This window comes from Choloepus didactylus, chromosome 15, assembly GCF_015220235.1.
Source record: "Choloepus didactylus isolate mChoDid1 chromosome 15, mChoDid1.pri, whole genome shotgun sequence".
NCBI classification, from domain to species: Eukaryota; Metazoa; Chordata; class Mammalia; order Pilosa; family Megalonychidae; genus Choloepus; species Choloepus didactylus.
This window is the reverse complement of record NC_051321.1, coordinates 19,818,103-19,842,642: the sequence shown is the minus strand read 5'-3', so window position 1 is coordinate 19,842,642 and position 24,540 is coordinate 19,818,103. Positions and strand designations below refer to the sequence as shown.

The following is a 24,540-nucleotide window of genomic DNA, read 5'->3' as shown; positions in this document are numbered from 1 at the left end:
ACCAATGTGTTCAGTGGTGGGATTACAGAGGCAGTGGGGTGTTGGTGAGCAGCAAAATATCTGAGTTTACTCTGACCCTCACCACTGACTCACCATACAACCTTAGATTAATAAATGGTAAGTTCTCTAGTTCCCCACCCCACCATCTTAAGCCTGTATCTGGCTTCCAAATAATGAGCCTTCCCTCCTCAACAATCTGATGATGTTTAAGTCAAGTAGACTGGATCTCTATGCATAATCCTGTTTAGTTTTAAATAGAACCGGGTTGAACAATTCATTTTAGTAATAACACTTTGGTTGATTTCAACACTAATCTCAGGAATTTAGGACTAGCTGCTTACTATTCAGTACCAAAAGGCATAAAACAATTTCCTTCCACGTACAAAATAATTTTTAACAACTTAGAAATCACATCATCCTCCCTAGATCTGTTTTCAATGATCAGAACTCGAATCTTGGCTAAATCCAAAATTAAAAGATTATGAAAGTCACAGGACTACAATCTAGTCCTCTAGTTAAATTGAGGGCAAGAGACTGAGATAGTGGGTTGTTTCTAAATTATATCAAGATCCATCTCCCTAGTTTTGTAACTCACTTCCTCAGTCATGAAAATAAATAATTGCACAATATTTTCAGAACTTAAATCTGGTTGAAATCAGACAATAAGATTAAAAACAACTGAATAAACATTGGCTCTCAACATTTTCTAAATTTTTGTAAGTTATATTTATTGGAAATTTTTTAATTTCAGTGAAAATTTCCAATCCCATCTTGTTTGGGAATAGGGTATATTCCATTGCACAAAAATTCTTTTTCCAATACAAATTGCTATTGAAGCTAACAGTGACAATTCTCCCCTGTCAGACTGGGAAAAGCTCTTTAACAAGATTTGAAAATCTTGTGTGCTCCTAAAATTTTCAAAGTTAAGGGAAGACTTAAAGGCCAAAAGATACAAGGTGGGGCTTTTTGTTTGTTATTTATTTTGTTTCGTTTGTTTTTTCCAGAAAGTTCACAAAAGTTAAGGGAAAAAACATCACACCTGCCATTTCCCTAATGCCGGAGAGTCAGCAGGTCTGAGAAGTCAATTCCTCTCATGCGCAGGTGATGATAAGACGCTCTGACATTCTGTCCCAATGAGATAAAATGCACCCCAACAATCACAAGGATCTATGAGAAGCAGCACTGCAGGTTTTCATTCAGGCTGTTTACAATTGTGGGGTGCCCAGCATATGTGGGGGTGCTTTCTCCTCTTCAGGTCTACAGAATATATCTCCTACAAACACAGGAAATAAACATCTGCTTATTTTAAAACATGTTCTTTGGATCATTTGCTAAATTCACTTCCAAGAAAATGAAACCTTTATCCACACTCATTTGTAATTTGTGAAAATACAATTAGGATCTGTGCATGCTTTGTGAGTGTATATGTATGTGTGTGTAAAGCTTATATTATTTTCCCCTTCTGCAAATTTTCAGTTTTCCTTATGACTGGACAGGAATCCAATCACAAAAGCTTTTCAATCCACCCACTTAAAAAAAAAGTAAGAAAGCCTCTGATTGTTTAGTCTAGCATGGAACCCATATAGTAAAGGAATGCTGTGTTTACAGGAACATTAATATGAAATGCAAGCCTACTCCTTTCTGAATTATACATTTTTCAGAACTCATCTTATTTTTAGTATTCATTTATTCTTAGCTTATAATATAAAATGCAATAAAAATAATAAATCCGATTTATTTTGGGCTGTATACGTGTTTAGCCATGAGGAAAATCCTGAAAGTTGGCAGAGAAAATAACTGTTCGCTATTTTTGTAAAGCCATAAAAATCACATACTTGTAATAAGGGTTTGACATGAATTGATAAAATGGTCTAGAGATGACAAAGTTGAATGCACATTTTTCATGGTTACATTAACCTTCCTATTATTTGGACTAGAGAGATTTTATTGCTTAGATCAGTGGTTCTCAACGCTGACTACACATTAGAATCCTCTGGTGAGTGTTCCAAAAATTACCAATACTCCAGACCAAACTGAATCAGAATTTCTGGGGATGGATGGGGTTTAGGCAAGAAAACTTTTTAAAACTCCCCAGAGAATTCTTATATGCAGCCAGGATTAGGAATCACTGAATCAGGTATTGTGGAGAGTCTGATCCTAGAAACACGAATGATCAGGTGGTCTGTGTTCTAGAAGATGTCGTTGCACATGTACTACCAGCAGGTAGCAGTAGAGGTAAATTTTAAAAACAAAACAAAACAAAACAAAAAACCCCGGGACAACCAGCCACAAGCCCCGTGACACCAAAACGAATCTTCAAAGATTGAAGGATTTCTTTAAAATTACATACAAGGTTACATTTTTTTAGCCTTTCCTGAAATTTATACTTGGGGCCTGACATTTGGAAAGCTCATGCGTGCAACCAAGGCAAAATATATGAGAACTTGGAAAATGGAAGAGGGGCTAGGGAGAAAAAATAAATCACACAGGATGAAGATTTTTCTTTCTCAAGGACTTCTTTGCCTCCAAAAAGTGGAAAGCTATTGGGATAAATATCTAAATCTAAATCATTATCTATCTATCACTATATCATCTATAACTATACCTACCTACATTTTTATCTGTATCTTTCGTTGTTTCAAGCCATCAGGACTTGGGGAGGAAAACACAGAATTCAAAGTCCAAGGGGGAGGAAACTTTATGGCATGACAATGATCCCGGGCAAGTCAATCTGAGGCTCAGTTTGGAATTGCACATTGGAACTGCAAGGTCAGACCCTCAGCAATCATTTTTTAAGGGCGTATCAGGTACTGATCCCTGTGGTGATGACCCTGTCTATGGGGTATAAGGGATCAAGAATTCTCACCAAAAATGTAGCCGTTGTTCTAAATACCTATGCATGTCCTGACTTTTTCTTGGGTGATTCAAGAACTAGTTAATAAAGGAGTTAAAAGTTTAATTAAAATGGCTTAAATGTGACTAAAATAGGACACTATCTTCTCAGCAAGTGAAAACAGAACTGCTCCAGTTTAGAGTGCTGGCTTCTGGAGAGCAGCCAAGTTTTCAAATGTTTATACCTCTGTGTCCTCCTGCCCTCAAAGGCTTAATAAAGACTCTGGTTGGAAATTTACAATATGGGGACCAGTCATTTCATTTTCGCTGAGATGCAGTATAATCCCCATAAAATATTATATTTCATCTATGTAAATATCTACAATTTTGCTGATGTCTGTCTCTACTCCAACAAATTGCAAAAGACTGTTGATGATATTTGGCCTTCCAAGAGCTCACAGATTTGTTTACAAACTACATTTGGTATTATTTTTAAGCTTTACAATCAAGACTGTGAGGCTCTGCCATCAGCTGCAGGCATTTCATAACACATAACCTTGCATCGATAATATTTGACTCTTGTTTGTGGGACTTAACTCAGCAACTGCACCACAGTACTTCCATTTCGTGTGCGTCTCTCTGCGTGTTCTCCCACATTTCTCGTTCATAGCAATCAAAGATCCTCCGTGATACACAGAATGCTGGAGTTGGAAGGAGTGTGGGAGGCCACCTGATCTAATATTCTCATCTATAAAGTGAGGTTGAAACACGTCAGACAGATTGAAAGACTTGCCCAAGGTTACTCAGTTACTAGAAAACAATAACTTGAACCTAGGACTCCTAGCACCCACACTGGTTGGATGAATCAGTAGGAAGCATTATGCTCACAGGAAGTCCCATAGTATGAAGGCTGCCACTGAGAAGAAGGAATAAAAGATGTGGAGTCATTTTTCTCTCCCCAACTCTCTGCAGGTCCTCCATCATGGTAGGACACTAGGTTACAAGCCCAAGCAGAAGTAGCAGCATTATCAAGATATAGAAACACAGTGTGAGGGTTCTTCAACTCCACCCTGCCTTTAGGAACTTTCCCAGCTAGTCCCATACCTGGTCCTCAAATGAGAAGAACAAACTGATTTACCAAAGCTCTGAGTAATGGATTCCAGGACATCTGCACATGTTGGTTGAGGTTTGGCTGAAATGAGTAGGGCAATGATTTTTAAATAATTAAGGCCCTAGACAAACAAGGGTATTACTATCCATCATTTATTTTAATCTAAGAAAGGCTCGCCTTTCATTTGTACTGTAGGAATTTGGAGGCAGAACAAAACAGTACCAAGAATGCTACAGAATTAAATGTTTGCTCTTACAATGTAGAATTCAGCATGGGTCACAGTTTTGCCTTCGTTACAGGGAAGATCCAACTTGATACTAGTGACGTTTACTCTATTTCCTCATTCTAAGGTAGATAGGGAAGCATGCATTTTTTAGTGGATTCAAATCTATACATGGTTAATATTTCAAAGGCTCATGAAACACAAGAATGGAGGGCAAAATTTGCAAGTAATCCTTGTGTAATGTAGTGATTTCAGGCACTCAGGCACTTCAGGTTTACAAAGTTAAATATCAATTTCATCCATGTTGCTTGATTCAGGATAAGAAATCTCCAAGATCACAAAGACAGTAAGATGATTAGAAGTGTAACTCCTGCTGCCCCTAGCACAAGACCAGCATATTTGTGTTGACACAGTGCCAACCCAGGATGAGGACGGTTAGCAGAAAAGCAAACATGGGGTATGTTGTTGGGGTTCAGCAAATCTTGGTTTCTCAAACTGAGGACGGTCACTTATACCCAACAGTGGGTCTCAAAATCATGGATACAGGGTGGAATGACCATCTAAAGTTTACATGCAAATCAGCTCAGGCCCATGGACTTAGTATCTAAAATAATGTAATTCCAGACCAAAACAATTGGGAACTCAGTCAAAGATTAAAGATAAATGGATGACTCACTTTTGGAGAGAAAACTGCAAACACTAATGATCTCTCAGGCATCTGTGCTAGACTTAGTCTTATATTTTTATAAATGATCCCGAAGTGAAATGTTTGAGTATGCAGATCACAGTAAGTTTTTTTGAGAAGCAAAATGCCATGCTATTAAGGATAAAAGGCATAGTTGTTCTCTGAGTTCTGAGAGTGGCCTGAATGGAAGTAGAGAAGTTTCAATATAGGCAAAAGAACTGGGAAAACATGCATGAATAATTATAGGATACAGCTATCACTCAGACTATAGGAAAGTTGTCCTTGTGAAATTTTCTTAAAAGTGTGAGCTCAAAGTACTACAAGTAAAAACAAACACCAATAAAATATAAAGCATCCTCAGGAAGCGGTGTGCAAACTGAACTCTGTACAAACCATACATACCCAGAACCTTTGAGGCAATTTCAGTTGCCATATTCTTCTCATTAGAGAAGAGTCAGAGTGGCATCTGAAGAGCCTGGGGGACTGTCATATGGGGACAAAACCCTCATCACAAAACTCAAATTTCAACCCATAGTCAGCCAGGCCCTGTGGGACAGGGACCCTGCCAGCATAAATTGGGTACTCCCTCCCCAACTGCCTTCACTCCATCCACACTGGTTTACATTTAGTACCCAAGTGATGCAAGCTTTTTCTCACCTCGAAACCTTGGCACCTGCTGTTCCCTCTTCCTGATGAGCTTTTTCTTCTTTTCCTTTTGCTGGTTGGGTCTTTTTCATCTGTCAACTTCAGAAAAACAAACAAACAAACAAACCAAAAAGCAAAACAAAACTAAATGTGTAGAGTCAATATGTAAGAAAAGGTTGACAAAGTGCTGATAATTGTTGAAGTTGTGTGATGAATACATAGGCGGTTGTGGGTTAATGATACTATTCTCTCTACTTTTGTGCATATTTTACATTACAAAAAGTTAAACATAAACTAAAAGCCTCCCTGTGCTGGTTTGGCACTGTTAGGTACCCCAGAAAAGGCCATGTTCTTTTCACCCATTCTTGTGGGTGTAGAACTATTGTGGGTGGGACCTTTTGATTAGGTTGTTTCAATTGAGATGTGACTCAGCCCATTCAAGGTGGGTCTTAATCCTTTACTGGAGTCCTTTATGAGAGGATAAAAGGCAGAGACATTTGGAGAGAGTTTAGAGAGAGAAAGCCCTGGATGCTAAGAGAGAACCCACAGACAGAGAGAAAGCCACCAGAAACTGAAAGCAACGAGATCTGGGAGTGAAGGATCAGCAGACGCTGGCCATGTGCCTTGCTATCTGACAGAGGAATCCTAGATGCCAGCGGCCTTTCTTCAGAGAAGGTATCCTCTTGTTGATGCCTTAATTTGGACATTTTCACAGCCTTAGGATTGTAACTTGCAACTTAATAAATCCCCACTGTTAAAAGCCAACCCACTTCTGGTATATTGCATTCTGGCAGCTTTAGCAAACCAAAACACTACCTCTTCAGAATGTCCTCCTCTGATCATGTAAAATAGATAACCACCTGTTTTTTGTCTAACATAGCACCTCATTCGTTTCCTTTACAGCACTGATCATAATTTCAGTTGTTACTTGTACACATAGATGTGTTTTTCCTGACTCCCCACTAGAATATCAGCTCTATGAAGATGGGGGCCTATGCCTCTTATTCTCACTCTTGGATCCCTGGACTTGCAAAGGATATATCACATAATATTTGTTGAATGAATTAGTTTTTAAAAGCAGTGTTTGTCAAAATCTATTAACATTGAAAAAAAACTGAAAAACTCCGAGTTATCAACATAAACCTTCACGAATAAAAACCAGAGTTTTTTCTATCCAGTTCATTTTTCCTTGAAATGTTCGTTTAACCCACCCAAAGAGATGAACACTAAGAAATATTAATTCCAGATATCCAAAAAAAAAAAAAAAAATCATAGACTGTTTTCTTTTGTGAATTTTCAGTCTTTCTTCTCAATTGTTTACTTAAAACAATTTTTTCATAGGCTTAATTTTGCTCAAGTTTAAATACATATGGGAATTTCTTCTGCCACTACCCATGAAAAATGAAGTTTAACAGAGGGTCATAAAGGACTATAAAATGGAAAGAAAGAGTTTTCTTTTATTGTTGTTGTTGTCCTGGTTCCCTTGTTTGCATTTTTGCTGGGAGCTATTCCCAGATACCAAGTTTTCAGGTGCATCCAACATTTCACCATTGTTGGATGGGCCTTTCCCCCGTCCCTCCTTCTCTCCTTTCCTTGGGTCATTTATGATAACCTTCTGGAAGCTCCTGCAACTTGAGCTCTCAGCACAGAAAACCCGCGTGGGTTTTCATTATGGGGATAAGGCAGCCATCAGGCCAGGTACTAGATCCTAATGTTTTTCTACCTCAGATTATGCTACTGTTAGCAGCCAGCTGCGTTTCCTGGACCCACACACTCCCACTGTGAGTATTGAGCCATGTACCCTCCACGGGCAGTGAAGAGCTTCCATTGTGGAGAGACGGCAGCCTGTGCCAGAAACCCACCACGGAACAGAGTGTGTTGACATCTCCCTAAGAAAGCTCCTTCCTTCCTTAGACTTTGTTTTTGGGTATGTCATCTTTTCACGCATATATACTTCTATTCTTAAGCTACCAGCTTAATAATTCTTATTCTTTTAGTGACCCATTATGCTGGTATCTTTTGTGCTATCTGACCGTCAGACACTGTTTTCTCATCAGTATCTGTACACACATATTTCTGTAATGTTTCAGGATACTTAGAGCTAAACAAAATCCACATTTCTTGGCTGATGATTCAAGTGCTAAAAAGCTGCTAAATTTTATCTTTCTACAGAGAGAAAAACAGACCTCTGAGTTCTTTGGATTAAAGCAGTGCTTCCCAAATTTTTGTTGGCATAGGAATCATCTGGGCCCTTCTGCCTGAAAAACAAAAACCAAAAACATTACAGATTGCAAATTCCCAGACCCCATCCATGGAGATAGTGATTTTGGCCCAGGAATTTGTTTTTGTTTTTGTTTTTCTACTAGGGCCCCAGTCAACTCTAAGAAAGGCTCACAGAGCGTTCCAAGAGACCCTGGGATGAAGAAGAGCTGTGTTAGCTATTCTCACCCATTTATCTAGCTGTCATCTGGGGAACTGCTATCTAAGTTTAGAAAGACATCCATGAGTAGTTAAAAAGTCCTCTGTGAGTGAACTGAACATTCTGCAGTGGGAGGGCCCTGGATACCTCGGGAAGAGAGAAAGGCAATGCTTTGCATCTGGCTGCTGCCTTCTCCTTCACTTTTATTCTTTTCTCCTCTCATTATCCAATCCCCTTTTCCGGAGACTGATGTGAAGTCTGCCAGGTAACTATTTTCTAAGAAGATGGAGTGGGTAAATATCAATAGCTAGTTAGAATTTGGAGATAAGATTCACAACTTCAGAAAAGCCAAGAAGGCCTCAAATTCCAATGGGAATAAATTACCTTAACTATTTTTTAAGGTGAATATGGTAGATATATGATGTAAAATGGCAGAGAAATTCCATAGGCTATCATTGTTCAGATCCTAGCAGGGGAGCGTCCCTCCCCACTCCCAATCCAGCCCCATTACAGGTAAACATTCAGCAGTCCACAGAGTCTCCGAGTCCCATCAGATTCAAAGCCATCCCGACAGGAACTGAGAGGCTGCCACAGGACTTGAGGCAGCCGCAATGGAAACCTTCAGGAGCTGCTTCTCAAGACCAGGGTAACTGGCAGCCTAGCAAAGGAGCAGAACTTTGGAACTAGCAGTTGAGGAATGTGAGGGTAGCAAGTCTAATTTAAGAGGTTAACACAGACAGAAGCTATTTACAAGCGAGAGCTTTCATTCTTTTTATCGGTGAAGCAAACCAGCTGCCCGTCAGCCTTGACACAGTAATCTGAGCAGCGAGATGGCAGTTGGTTAACAACATCCTCTCTCTCACCAAGCCAGGAAACGATGAAAAAATATTTCCACGGACCCCTTTAGGGATAAACAAGGACATGCTCCCTGTCTTTTGAACATTTAGCTATTTGAATGGAAAGAAAGGATTTGCAAAAACGGATCAACAGTTGACAGCGGGTTTTGAATCATGGACAGTGTTTGTGGAAGTGGAAGATGCTGGACAGACAGAATGCTCACAGGAATGGACCGTTAAAAAGCTGCTCTTTTTTTTAAAAGGGAAATAGCTCTGCCCTCTTGTGCTCTCACTAGGGGCCACATCTCTGTCCTGCCTTGACTATTAGTGAATTAACCCATTTTCCAGCTGAGGGCTGGCTGTCTATCCTAAGCTGAGAGACGGAGTCTGATATACATGGAAAGAAATGGACTATAAAGGGTCTCTCCCAGGAGTTGGAAATGAGCAGTTCTTATTCAGGGTCACTCAAGTTTTATATGTTTTTATATGCTTCAACCCCTATTCCCCCCAAACCTTCAGATATATCCTTTTTATTGATGCCTCTTGGACCATCAGTTTTCCTGTTTTGTGCAGGAGAGGAGTCGATAGCGTCAGTGAATGTGAATCACAATTTCCCTGAACCTGACAAGGCCTGTTAGTATATCGCGCCTCTAAACTGAATCTGGAAACCACAGTTCTGAATTAGAAGTCATTACTTGGCAATTGATGTCCTACATAGGTCTTACCAATTATTTATATCAACATGCTGTTTAGCAAAATGAATAATCTGCATTTATGGATTTGTTTTGCTCTTGTGTACTCACAATGCCTAGAAATGCTGAGAACAAATGTACTACACTCACACTTATTCACTTATTGACAGGCTGTTCTGTTGCTATTTGCTCCCGGCCTCATTTTAGGATTAATACAGCCATTTTGCAGTTAATACCACTGTTAACCACTATTTATTGTTCTACCTCCCAAACCCTAACCTAAGCTGGAGAAAGTTCTGCTTTTCAGATATAAAACAAATTAAATAACTAATAATAAATAAAATAAACAGAATAAATTGGCTCAAAATGTTTTTCATCTGACATTTTTAAATTATAGACCATATCCATTGTGATAATTAGCTTGAACAATACCATCATATCCAAGCCCTGGAAAAGCATGAAACACTGAGACTATAGCAACTGAGCTAGCAGACTCATAGAATTGTAGAGTAATGAATGGCTTTAGAGATCAATTAGCTCTCTTGTTCTAGAAGAGGAAACTGCGCCCCAGGGAGGTGAATTAATTTGCCCAAGGTCACAAAATTAATGACAGAATTAGGCCTAAATTATAGGCTCTGGATGCTAAGTCAAAAGCTTTCACTACCACACCTGCTGCCTAAGCAAGCTCTCAAAGCATCCTGAATTAATTACAGTTGTGTGATGATTGTGCTGATGCCTTTTTGCAGGGCTCATCCCCAGCCCCTGTGATCACAATTAAATGGTTTTAGTGTTCCCAGCTTATTTGACTAATTTCACCTTGTTTGATTTGCAGTTGGCAAAATTCCCGTGGTGGCCTCTCCAACCAAAAGGCTTTCATCATCTAAACAGCCACACCGTGGGTTGGGGATGCTTCACCCGATCATGTTCATCTTGAAAGGTACTCTAGACCTGTCATCTATCACCTTGTCTGTTCCTGCCTGGGCTGCAATGGTGAGATACCACCCCTCCCCTGGGGAAGGCTGTCATGGCGTTGTCTCCAGGGCTTTCCAAGTGTCAGGTCTAATCTCATCTCATCCTCTCCCCCAAACTTCCTGTCAGCATCGGTGGCTGCCTGAGGTCTCTCATTCACTCAGACTAACTGAACAGCTATTAGGTGCCAGGCAATGAGCTCAGGCCTGTATTTGCTATCAATATCTACAGCTCAAACATGAGCCTGCCGCTCAGCAGTAAAGTGTTTGAATGAACATTTTGATGACAAAACAGATGGTGTACAATTAGAAACATTTTGTTTGAACATGAAACACCCTACCACAAAGCAATCATGCCTTTGATATTCCTATGTAATTTGCCAAATCACTTATTGCTTCCAAGAGTTATTTACAAAGAGAAAAATATGAAATACAGGGTGGGAAAGATGACAGAGAGAGAGATTGTTCAAGGAGAAGCAGGAAACATGGTTGGCTAATTGTGAAGGCAAAGTAATAACATTACGGAGCTGTGATGAAAAAGAGAAATAATGGCTTGAGGGAAGAAAGAAGAGGGGAAAAAGCTGTATTCAGGAAATAACAATGTGATGAAGAATATTCTTAACCAAGAACATTTGGAAAAATGCATAATCCACACATCAATCAATAATCAAGGACATCACGACAGCACAATTGTTAATATTATGAAACTTATTATCCCTTTCTGGATTTTTTTGGCATCTTTAGTCTAGAAAAAAAAAGAAAAATTCACATATGAACCGTAGATGTAATCATAAAGCTGGAGAAACCAAGCATTTGGAGGACTGGTTTGGTGGGAGCTCATTCAGAACCAGCACAAACAAGTCTCTGTCAGCTTACTGAAAGTGCACTGATTACAAATGTGACCCAGTGGAAAAACTTCCCTGCTGCCAAAGTAGTCACTGGAAACTTGATAAGAAAGTGACAATTTATCAGTGGGTACAAGTTCAGAGACTCATTAAAATTAATGGAGGAAAAAAAGCGATAGGAGGAAAAGGTGCTTGATCACTCAATCAATCTCCTTACTTCCCAATTTCCCTGTATATTCTAAAGCTCCCCAAGTGCTCATCACTGTCAACCTCTTTGTTCTAAATACAAGGGCTTTTTCAGAACTGATCTTAATGCTGTTGGCAAGCATTTCGTACTGCTGACGACCCCTTCTTTTATACCAGTTTTCCATCCCACCTTGCATTGCTCCTCTTCATTCTCCTCCATGGGTCTTTGTCCTTTAATTTGGGATTTGCTCAGGGGTTCTATCTTCTCCTCTTACCCTATATACTCCTGTAATGAAATATTACTCACTCTCTGACCAAAGGTACCGTCCGTATGCTGATGATTCTCTCGTCTCTCTCTAGACCTGGGTATCCAACTGCTCACTGATGACCTTCACTTGAATGAGCACCGGGCGTCCATAAACCAAAATGTGCCAAGTGAACTCTCTGGTCGCCCTCTCCCCATGCTGTCCCTCCTGTTCCCGCTCAGTGAATGAATGAGGGTTCACTCACGTGTCTGAGCCTCATCCTTGATCCATTCCTCTTCTTTAGATCACAAATATCTACTGGGTGTCAACATGTAACTACATGCTAGGCGGCCCCAGGGATGGAGTGGTAAATGAGATCGGGATGGTCCTCGCCCTCTTGGAGTTTGAAGTCTTGGACATTCCCCCACTCTCACCCATCCTGCCCCCTCTCTGTCCTAATGTTCTTGAAAATAGCCCTCTTCTCTCTAAGCCACTGTTACTTTCCTACTTTAGGTATCATTACTTTCTTGCCTTGATTGCCTCAACAGCTTCCTAATTCATTTGATTGATCCTAGGCTCGCCTTTCCAAACTATTCGCATACTACAAGGAGAGACATCTGCCTAAAACCAATCTTATCACACCACACCTGCTTAACACACTTCAGTGGCTCCTCACTGCTCTTAGGATACGGGTAAAACGCCTCATTAAATGGCTAGTAGGAAGGGCTGGAGCAAGGCCTGTAGGAACCTAGGGAAGGATAACAAAATGGTGTCTCTTCAAACCTAAAGTCATTAAATATTCATTCGACATTTACTAATCAGGAGAAATAGGCTGTAGTAATAAAAATCAAATATCCGTTTATATCTAAAGTAGGGAATTTGCCATGTGCATTGATTGAATATACATAACATGTTTTTCATGTGTATGTACTTCATACATATACAAAAATGGGATTCTGCTCTACACATTTACTGTTCTGCAACCTACTCCTTTCATTCTCGTAATGTGAAAGTCTTTCCATGTCATTAAACTGTATTTTAACATCATTTTAATAACTGCACAGTATTTCATTGGTTTGTTTAATTTTTTCCAAAGTGATATATGCACAAGTTAAAAAATCAGATGGCATCAAATGATTTAAAACAAAAAATAATAGACCTCCATGCCACCTGTCCTCACTTCAGCCTTGCTCTCCAGAAGCAGTCATGTGGAAGTATTTTAGCTGTCGCCTCTCCCAATTTATCTCTATATTTCCAAATATGCACACACTGCTGTTTTTAATTGATTGATCTATTCAGACATCTATTGAGTTCCCAGTTAGATGTAGCCAATCATTCAACAAATATGTACTGTTCACCTACCATGTGCCAGGCACTGTTCCAGGCAATGAGCAAGACAGATAAGGTGGATGAATTCATGAAACATATTCCAGGAGAAAGACAACTGAAAAGCAAGTAGGTAATGAAGTAGTTTATATACTGCTCTATGTTATAAAGAAAATTAAGTAGGTCAATGGATTATCAAAGACTGACTTTAGGTAGGATGACCAAGAAATGTTTATCTGAGATGCCATCTCAGTTGAGGCCTGAATGATGAGGAGGAGCCTACAATATGAAGATTTAAGGAACAGCTGTATTGATTAGGATATGAGTTAGCTGTATATAACAGAGACCCCATAACAATAAATTAAACAAGTTAAGTTTATTTCTTACCTTATATAACAGCCTAAGGGTAGGCCATCCAGGGGCCCAGCCTCCTCCTTTCTTCTTGCCCTCCAAACCCTCATCTGTGAGGTCCAGGATGGCTCCCCACCACATCCATGTTCCAAACAGCAAAATGGAGGAAGGGAAGGTGGTCATACCTCTCTCTATAGGAGCACAACTCAGGAATGTCCTGTCTCTTCTTTTGATACATATATATATGCTGGCCTTCTACCTGTTCTGTAAACAAATCAAGATCTTTCCCTTCTCAGGGCCTTTACCCTTGATCTTCCTTCTGCTTAAAATGTTCTTTTGGTGGAGAATATTAGTTGGTCCCTGATATCCATTCTCCTTCTACAGGAATAGAACTTGAGCTCAGCACATGGCTGCCCAGAACAGAAACTACAGTTCAAGTGTCCACATATATATGGACACTTTTGAATCTATTTGAGTTTTTAACTTGGGCATTTATCACTTTGGAAAAAAATCAAATTTAAAAATAAACATACTTTTGGTCACATAGATACACCTAGCTGCAAGGGACACTTGAACTGTAGTTTCTATTCTGGACAGCCATGTGCTGAGCTAAAATTCTATTCCTGTAGGAGAATGGGTATCAGGGACCAACTAGTATTCTCTGCCAAAAGAACATTTTAAGCAGAAGGAAGATCAAGGGTAAAGGCCCTAAGGAGGGAAAGATCCTGATTTGTTTAAAAAACAGATAGAAGGCCAGCATTGCTGAACTGGGTTAAAGAACAGAAGAATGGGAAGATGTGAGATCAGAAAGGCAGACAGAGACCAGACAATGTGGGTTTTGGAGGCTATCATAAGAAATTTTACTTTTATTCTAATTGTAATTGGAAGCCATGGGTGACTTTTCAATAGGGAATTGATTTGTCCATTCTCTCTCATATCTTTCCCTTTCTCCATTCTTTAATAGCATTATTTCACTAATAATGATGATTTACATCATCACACATAAGTATTGTTCATTGCAGAACCAAGCAGTATGCTGAGGGTATATTTCCTTTCTTGTATAGCTTTTAGATAGCCTTGAGTTAAAATATACTTTGCTTTCCACTTGCATAATTATATACACATATGCACACAAACACATGGCTTCAATTCATTCCAGATTCTCTATCATATCGACCATACCATCTTTTCTGTCCAGTTTACTTTTTCTTTCAAAAACTTGTTGAAATCTCTCATCCACTTTGCCCCCTCTACTATGTTTTTTATCCTTGTACATCTGTTCCTTTTTAATATCTTTACCACCATATCAACGAATCTTGGGAAAAATTAAGCATGATCTATCTGCCAATTTATTTGAAATTCTGCTAACATTTTAACTTCGGAATTCTTTCCTATTATAAAAACTTTTAATCTTGTAATGTACATTGAAATTGAGACTCCTTTTTTGATATTGACTAGGGGAATACTCTTCTGCATCTTTCAATTCCCAGCTTAGACACAGCCTCTGCCCACACCATTTTATGTCCCATATCGTGTATTAGGATTTCCAGTGTACTTCTTTGTATATTCCACTATACTGTTAACCCTATACAGGCAGGGAGCTCTGTGCTTTTGGCTGTATTCCAACTGCTCAGCTCATTGCCTGAACTTCTTTAATGGACACAAGTATTTCCTGGATGTACAAATGCCATCTACTTCTTCCTTGAAAGGAAACTTATTTACAACCATCTTTGATTTTTTTTTTTAAGATATGATTGTCACTTTTGGCTGTAATCTCCCCTATGAGCATCCCAATTGTACCCATGTTTAAAATTCCATCTCAAATGCTGCCTCATCCCTGAAGACTTTAAGGACCCCAGTCCCTCTCCTCAGCCCAGCACAATATCTTACACATAATTAACATTCAATAGATGTTTCCTGAATGAATAAACTACATCACCCAATGAGGATTCAAATAAACTTTGTTTTATATACTATGTATAAAAATTCTTTTTCAAGCTGCTATCATTAAATATTTGTTTTAGTTTCCTTGGCTGCTCAAGCAAATACCATGCAATGGGCTGGCTTAACCAATGGGAATTTAATGGCTTATGGTTTTGAGGTTAGGAAAAAGTCCAAATCAAGGCATTGTAAAGGTGATCCTTTCTCCCTGAAGACTATGGCATTCTAGGACTGGCTGCCCATGAGCCTTGGTCTTTAGTTTGTCATATGGCAAAGGCACGTGGAGGTGTCCTGGTCTCTCCCTTCTCTTCTGGTTTCGTTGATGTTCAGCTTCTGGCTGCCCCCTCTGTGGCTTTCTCTTCATCTGTCTGAATTTCATTCCACTTATAAAGGACTCCAGTAATAAGAGCAACACTTATCCTGACTGGGTTGGGCCACACCTTAACTGAATAACCTCATCAAAAGGTTCTACTGACAATGGCTTCACACCCACAGGAATGGATTAAGTTTAAAAACATGTTTTTCTGGGGTACATTCTCCAAACCACTACAGTATTGAGCAGCTGAAAAAAGCTAGCACTGTTAACATCAACCACCATTCCTGTCATCTCCTAGAAGCAGATATGTAGCAAAGGACGTTTCCCCAATTGTTTATTTGGCACAGCAAGGGTAACGTAACCAAACCCATGTTTCCACTTGTCCAGGACTTCAAATGGTGGCAAGAGCTTTGGGCTGAACTTCTAACGACTCCTGACTTATCTCACCTGCTCTTTGTCAGAAACTTGTTAAAATTTTTAATACATGTGAATAAATTATGAGGACACAACCTGGAATAAGTATAGAGTTCTTATGTAAAAGTCAACAGATTTGAAACAAAACGATAACTTTCTTGGCTGACTATCTAGTCTCATGACATGTGAGTAGCTGAGTTGTTTAAAACACTATGCTTTTATGACATACTTTAAGAAAAAAACCTTGATAATAACCAGGAATTATATACTTACAGGATTTAGGGCTAGAAAGGGCCCAAATAACTTAACTATTTCATCATCCAGTTTTCAGAGATTTTTAACATGCTGCAGTTCAAAAAGTTTAGAAACTGTATAAAGATATACATTTTATATACACACTAAATTTGTGGACCACTTTTTTAAATGACATTGCTTACTTAAGGTCAGCTTGTTTTGTCTACCCTGGTATTCAAAACCTTCCCATCTGAAGTCCTTCATGCTAACTTATAATTAAGAAGTTTATTTTGCTTCCTTTCTGCAATCTGAAGCAGGAAGGCTGCCTTACCTGCATTACATGCAACCACTTTACGATACCTGGAGTGCTGTTTAGCATTTTTAATTTATCCTGTTATTAATTCAAATCATTTTCATTGGACCAAACTGTAAGCTTGTCATTATTAAATATCATTGTCTTCTAGCAAATTTTATATCAAATCAAGGCCAAAGTCTTAAAATGGACTATTCTGTTTAGGTTTAAATAGCACATGTTAGAATATTCATTTAATCAAGCCTTCTGAATATCGTTCTCTTTCAAAAGAGTGTTTGTGAAAAGACGCTCATTAGACATTAGGGAAATGCAAATCAAAACCACAATGAGATACTTCATAACCACCAGGAAATACTGGTGAGGATGTGGAAAAACTGGAACCCTCCTACACAACTGGTGGGAATGTAAGACAGTGCAGTCACAGTGGAAAACAGTTTGGCAGTTTTTCAAAGTGTTAAACATAGAGTTACCATGTGACCCAGTAATTCCACTCCTAGCTCTATATCCAAGAAAACTGCAAACATGTTTACACAAAAACTTGCACATGAATGTTCATGGCAGCATTATTTATAATAGCCAAAAAGTGGAAAAAATCTAAATGCCCACCAAATGACACATGGATAACAAAACTGGTATATCCATACTATGGAATATTATTGATCTATAAAAAGGAATGAAGTACTGATAGATACATGCTCCAACATGGATGAACCTTGTAAACATTCTAAGTTTAAAAAGCCACTCATGAAAGACCACATACTGTATGATTTCATTTTTATTTAATGTCCTGAAAAGGTAAATCTATAGAGACAGAAAGTAGATTAGCTGTTGCCTAGGGATAGAGGTTAGGGAAATGGGGAATGACTGCTACCATTGAACTGTACACTGTAAACGGACAGATTTTATGGTATGTGAATTACATCTGAATAAAGCTGTTTTAAAAAAAACAACAGAGTTCATCACTCTTTCCATGGATAAAGCTCACAGAGAAAAGAAAATTTTGACTGATTAGCAAAACAAGGTTATTTGGACTTTATTCCTCTTCCAGACATTTGCTTTTAGTTCATTTACAATTTTATCTGCTTATCCCATGTGATATGTAATCAGAGCTCAGAGCCTCAACAGGAAGTCTGTAACAGTTCTTTCAAACAAACTTTTAAAAAAGTTTAATAGCATTACCTAATAGTGTATTAAAGCACTGCTTTGATGCCATTTTCTGACCTTAGGTTCCAGCTTTCCATTTTGAAATAAGAACGGCTTATACAGATAACACAATTTTACTTTACTTTTTTGCATATCAAAATGTCCATCACATCTGGCACAAAGTAAATAGCCTTCTTAGATGTTTTTAAATCCCTATGTAATCTACTATAGTTCTAAAGGGATTTAAATCCACAAAACACAGTCTAAAACTAAGAGCAGCACTCATATAAAGCCAAGTTTGATTTAAATTAAATGAGCTTTTGGTCATTCATGAATTGTTTATATACTGTTTTGTGTTTCTAAATTAGTTTTATCTGTATTCTAGTTCACCAACTAGATAATACAACTCCAATCTACCCTAACCTCTCCTTTCTCAACATATAAAACCATACATATTTATTTATATTATATATATTGAAATACACATACATATACACACATATATACATATATAAACACATATATATTTTAGCCAGCTCTCTAAGGAAACTCTGAGGTCCTCAAAGGACTTTAAATTTACCACCTCATAAACCACCCATAATTATAATGCATCTCAAGCATCCAGGCTTGATCCAATTCTGTCAAGCCACAATGTATACTGTATATGTATCTTGTATGTATGTATGTATGCAGGTGAGTGTATAAATCATATATACTTCATTTCTAACATATAAATAAATATATTCTAACTGCCTCCAAACATTAAGAAACTCTTTTCTTCAGAATAACCTCCAACCCCTTAGCATAAATTTCAAAGGCCTCTGACATCTTTCCCAACCTATCGCTATCAGCCTGAGCTTCACATGTCAACATGGGATTACTCCAAGTTCCTCGTCCACATCTCATAATGTCACACCTCCATGCCTTTCCTGAGCACTGCACTGCTCTCCAGTCCATGAAAATTTTTAAGGTCCATGTCAAAAGCCAACTGCTGTATGGAAACCTTGCTCCATCTACCTAATTAGAATTAATTCCTCCCTTTTAAGGGCCCCCATGTCACTTTTCATCACGTATCATGGCTCGACTGATACAGTGCCGAGGGACATGTCTTTCTCTCTTAACATTAATTCTCTGATGCCTGGGACTATTTTATTTAAGCATAGATCCCTAACAAAGTGCATGTGTGTATCCCCTTCATCCTATACAGAATAATCACTCAATAAATACTTGCTAAATTGAATTATTCTTATCTTCATTTCCCCCACAACACCAAGAATAGTGTGGGGCAATAGCAGCTAATCAGTAATAAAGTTGACTGACTTCCTGGAAGGAAGACTAAATGCTTACTGCCTGATTTTAGTGACAATTAAACTAAACTCTTTAAATTTTGTACCCTAGGCACCCCTCCTGTCTTACCCTATTTCTGACTCAGCTATGAGTATTTAAAGAAATAATCATTTTGTGCTATACCTGGTTGCAAAAACAACTACCCCTCATAACAAATGTTTTATAAATAACTTCTGGCTTATCAAAAATGGAACTGTGAAATAATTGGGAAATGGGATATGCAAAAAGAATATGGCTACTTTTGGGAGGAAGGGGTAGACACTAAGGAAAGGAAATATGAAATAGAATTGGCAGCTTAAAACAATTACCATGTTAAAAGCTTCTGACTACTCAGATTAGAAATAATTCTCATATGTAAACCATTTTACTATTATCCATAATCATTTAACATGTTGCCAATTTCAAGTAACTTCTTTAATGGGATTTTTCTCAGATCAGTCCAAAAGAACTAAATGCATAATAATAAAATGACCAGGTAAGTTAAAAGCCAATATCAATGCTCTTTCATGAAAGATCACTTTGGGGATTAGTACCTGAAGATTATTCTTTTCTTAGTTCCTTATCCTAGTACTGATGGTTACTCAGGACCAAATAAGGAAATTCTGAATGCATTTGGTCCACAAAAATATGAAGCAATAACTGAACAAAGTGTCAATTTAAATTAGTTGCTCTATATTTCATATTTAGACACATTATTAAATATAGAGTAAGTGATAAATACCTTAGATTTAAAAGGCACTGATATTAAGTGGAGGAAGTTATCCTGTTACATCAAAATCTTGAGAACTACAAATCAGCCTGTTGAGTGTCACTGCACCTGGTAATTATAATGTCCCAAATCAGGTAAGGCTACATAGAAGCTTTCTGAAAAGTTCCAAAAAAATATAAAGCGAAACATTTTCCCCTACATTAGCCTAATTCTAGTTTTCCTTCTCTACACAGTCCTCTACATGTTCAAGAGCTGTAGTCCATCTATTTGCAGTTGGTGGTAGATTTCTTCTCCTTTAATTTCACTTTAAAACTGAAATTTTTTTAACTACCAAAGTGTTAGGGATTGGAGCTAAGAATTTAGTATATAGCTCTCAACATAACCAAGAAAATAGTCATTATGCTGGCCTTTTTCTTATTTAGACCCCATAAACACATTTTTACCATGGATTGGCCCAAAATTTCTACTTTGGATCAACTATTTAATCTATGTTGGAAAAATCAAAATGCATAAATTATAATCTCACTTTTTAAAACTTTTAGTTATTTGATGTTTTGAATAAACAGTTCAGATAAACATTATTTATGCAAACTTTACTCATCCTTTATTGGTTGATTATCTTGTAGATTCTTTGAGTAACTTTTTTCAAACTCAAACATGGAATTATTTTCACTGAGATTTTATAAAAATGTATGAACGTCAAGAGTTACAAATCCTAAAAACCAAAGGACACTGCTGGAAATTTAGGATTTTATTTAAATATACATTTCATATAAAAGTTTTACCTCATAAACTATGCCCCATATTAAATAATTTTAAAGATATGTAATTACTTAAATATAATGCTTTCAATCTAGTTTTTCCATTATCATGAGTCCTTTTGGTCCCCGGACATGGCTTTGTTTCATCCCTTAAGTCTTGATGCAGAAAATGACTGTCCTATAGGGAGGGGCAAAAATGAAAGATAGAAGGGAAACCCAGTCCTAGTTATCACTGATGATGCTGAGTGGCATTCAGCATCATGAATGTGTTATTCAAACATAAATGAAAAAGTAAGTTATATGAACAACCTTCATGACGTTTTTTACATAACATGCATTTCATATCACTAAAGATTTAACTTTAGCAAGCTACACCTAAGTTACTTAACTACTTCCGAATCCTTTCATATTACATCAATATCCGGCTTCCAATTTCCACTCTTTAAAATATTTCTTCATTGCGTTCCTACTTTTCAAGGTGCCCACATTTACAGTAGGAATGATCTTCTGGGGCTTCAGCCACTGGACAAAACGCTTCATTTCTAGGTAGCTGCTGTGTTCACTGTAAGGAATTCCTGCAACACAAAAGAAAAGGTATTGTACAGTAAATATCAAGCTAATCAAAAAATGCACAAGCCCAAAATAAAATAAAAGAGAAAAGTAAAGAAATTCAGGGTATTTTTTCCAAAAACTCCTTGGTGCTTCATTCTTGATGAGAATACATGTTGCAATCTTTTATGGATAAGGAATAAAACATTAAAATAATATAAAAACTTAAAACATTAAAACATTCTATTTTTATATGTAGATATTTAACAAGCATTTCTAGAGATTCCTATTTAGAATTAGGCTTCTCTTCTTTTCAGACAATTCTTCCCTTTAGACACTTTGCTCAGCTATGGACTTCAGAAAAGTCCTAGAAGAAATACGAGTAAAACTTGAAGAATGACAAGCAGGAGACTTGATTCCCAAAGCAAGTAAGAAGATTCTAATCACCAAGGCTTGCACACACAACAAGTAAGAAAAAGGAAAAAAATGCTAAAAATCCTTTTATCATCTTTCTTGAAGAGAAAGGTAGGGAGGGTCCTATTTTGAGTGAACTAGGGTCTTCAGAGGCTGAGAGTAAGTAACTGGTGCAGTGATATGTTAAAATGTTTCCACCAGCCATCACTGCAAAAAGCTAACCTATGAGGGCAATGGTGAATCTCCCCCAAAAGATGAAAAAATTAAAGTCAGGTCTATCTTTTGTTTTTACCACATCTAGTCCATTGTCTTTCTGCTCTCAAGTTCATAGCCTCTAAACTTCTAGTATACAACCACAGCACCCTTCAAGTAGTTCTACAATTTCCTTTCAATAACACTGATCATACAAATGCATGATCAAGTGATCTGTATTAGTCCATGTCTACTACAGTCAAGCTCCCATATCAGTATACATGTTTATAGTATGTAGTGAGATTAAAACTTCAATTGTTAAAGATTTTTCAATGCCTATTTTTCTTGAATCCTAATTTTACAGCTCTATTAAAAAATGTAAAATAATTATAAACATTAAAAGTGAGAAGACGTAATAATTATACCATATATAGAAATGTTTCCTTTGATTTTGGGAATAATATCTGCTACACTGCTTAACTTGTCAGAATGTGTCCATCCTGTAGGTCGAAAAGCCAAAATCTGTTCATATTTCCCACCATACTTCTTCAAATGACTCTGTAAACCCTGTTAAATAAAAACAGAACATTGATTCAAAAATGGATTAGGTGGAATAAAACAGAATGATTAAAGATGTTTCACTGGCACCATCATGGGGAGTTTTCATTTGTAAGGCATTGGCTTGCAACAACCCAGTACAGTGCTTCTAAAAAACAAAATCACCAAAAAAGATATATATATATATAATATTCTCTCTGATACTTATCTGAAGTTAAACAAACTTAACAACATCCTGAAAAAAGTAAGATGAGGCAACTTTAAATATAAGGAATTATGAATAAACTAATTATAATTCAGATCAATACCAAAAAAAACAAAACAAAACAAAACAAAAACAAAACAAAATGAAACAAAAAAACCAAAACCACTCCAAACCCCCCTATAGAGATACTAATATTAACATTGGTAAACATTAACCCAAACATATCTTCGAGCTTACATACCATAATACCAATAGAGGACTGATAGTTGAGAGATTGATATAATTTTATGAGAATGGCTTATACTTAAACAGCTGCATTCTTCTCAGGTGTTTATCCCTTTTCATACTTTAAACATGAACTAGAATAATTTTAAAACTTTTCATGCTGCAACAAATGGAAGTAATATGCTTTCCTTATTAATCTTGAGTAGAATAGAACTCCAAACTAAAGTCATCATTTAATCTTTGACAGGTAAGAGAAATCCAGTTAAAAATAATGGCATGGTGAATATCAAAAATCTAATACGTTTGGTCTTAAAATTGAAACACAGAGTTTAATGTAAATTTCGAATAAATTGCTGGTTTTATTTAAAGTAATAAAACATTTAAACTGCACACAATGTCTTGTAGGATTTCCCAAAGTGTCCTTTTCTTCCTGAATCATACATACTATGAAGTACTCAAGTGTTTTGAAAGATGCCGATACACAATTCTGAAGAAATCATAAAGACAAATCCACTCATCCATCTACCTATTTACTCATTCAATAGATATTTGTTCCAGTATTATGCCAGGTGCTAGGGTCAGAGCTGTAGACAGACAGACACAGCCTTCACCTTCTGGAAGTGTAAAGCCTAGTGGGGAGATGGCAAATAAATCCCAAGTTCTGGGTCTTTTCTAATGGCAGAAGTCTGCCATTTCTTAGCTTTTTCAAATTCTCATCTATTATACCATCATCACCATGGAACCTTACAGATGGACTTTAAAAAACACACACTCACACACAAAGGATTGGTTTTTAAATATGAATTTCTAAAAGAATTGCTGAGTTAAAGGGTTTACCTCTAATCTACTTTGTTATCAATGTGTAAGACAGTGCAATTTCTCTGAATCCTCACCACAGGAATATTATCTTTTTAATAAGTCTGCTAATTTGACAGAAGACAAATGTATCATCATTTCATTTTCATGTTTGATAACTAGTGTGAAAGCTGAACAATTTTCTAACAGACATGCATATGACACCGACAAACTGACAATCCTTTGATTTCTCTTCTGTATCAAACAACCACCTTTTATTAATTTACAGTAAATACAGAAATCCTTACCATTGAACAAACTTCTTGCCAACCACTATGCCCACCGAAAAAAGCTTAAGTGGTGGATACATAACTACATTCAACTATGTTCCCAATATCACATTCCTTGCTCTACATATTTTCTAGTTTTTGTCTTGTTAGTTTAGGACCTAGCTAATATAAGTTATTTGCTCAGTTATTAATCCTTCTCCCCCTGTCCTCACACCAAAAGGAAATAAAAGGAAACTGAGGCTTAGAGCAATTATACATGTAATACCATAAACTGAGAGTCCAACTTTCAATACACGTCATCAAAACGATCCATTTCTGTTTGTCTCTGTAAAAACACTCAGGAGACTTAAATGAGAAGTAATTTCTGCTTTGTGTGAGACAAATTAGACTTATCACAAAAACATCATTAACCTGTGCCCCAAACAAAAACTTATGATATTATTACATAAGCCCAACAGCCTCTAGTTATCCATTAAACACAATTTGAGAATTGTTCTCATGAGGAATTTTATGACTTGTCCCTCTCTGTGTTCACTGTTAACTAGTTTGCAAGAAAAATGCTATCAGCATGTGCCACTAGAATTGTTTTTTAGTAAACAAATAATCATCTGTAATATCATTATTATGATATTTTACCACATTTGGCCCATCAGGTTTAAATCAGAGGTGACAGTCAACTATATACCACATATATGAACTTGGGATATTGAACTAAATAGCATGAATGGTATTATTTACAGGGTCCGAACGGCATGCCGTGGAAACCCTGA

The 24,540-nt window shown here is 37.3% G+C and overlaps 1 protein-coding gene across 2 annotated transcripts in view; it reads right to left on the bottom strand.

Moving 5' to 3' along the window:
* Window positions 1-17,347: 17,347 nt before the first annotated feature.
* DCLRE1A (DNA cross-link repair 1A) overlaps window positions 17,348-24,540 on the bottom strand; it is a 31,326-nt gene continuing 24,133 nt past the window's right edge. For both annotated transcript variants that reach the window (XM_037803992.1, XM_037803991.1), the window contains exons 9-10: window positions 22,123-22,264; window positions 17,348-21,117 (exon numbers count right to left, since the gene is read on the bottom strand). In XM_037803992.1, the coding sequence (XP_037659920.1) occupies window positions 20,957-21,117; window positions 22,123-22,264 (303 nt within the window). In that variant the 3' untranslated portion in view covers window positions 17,348-20,956. The remainder of the gene's footprint in view (window positions 21,118-22,122; window positions 22,265-24,540) is intronic.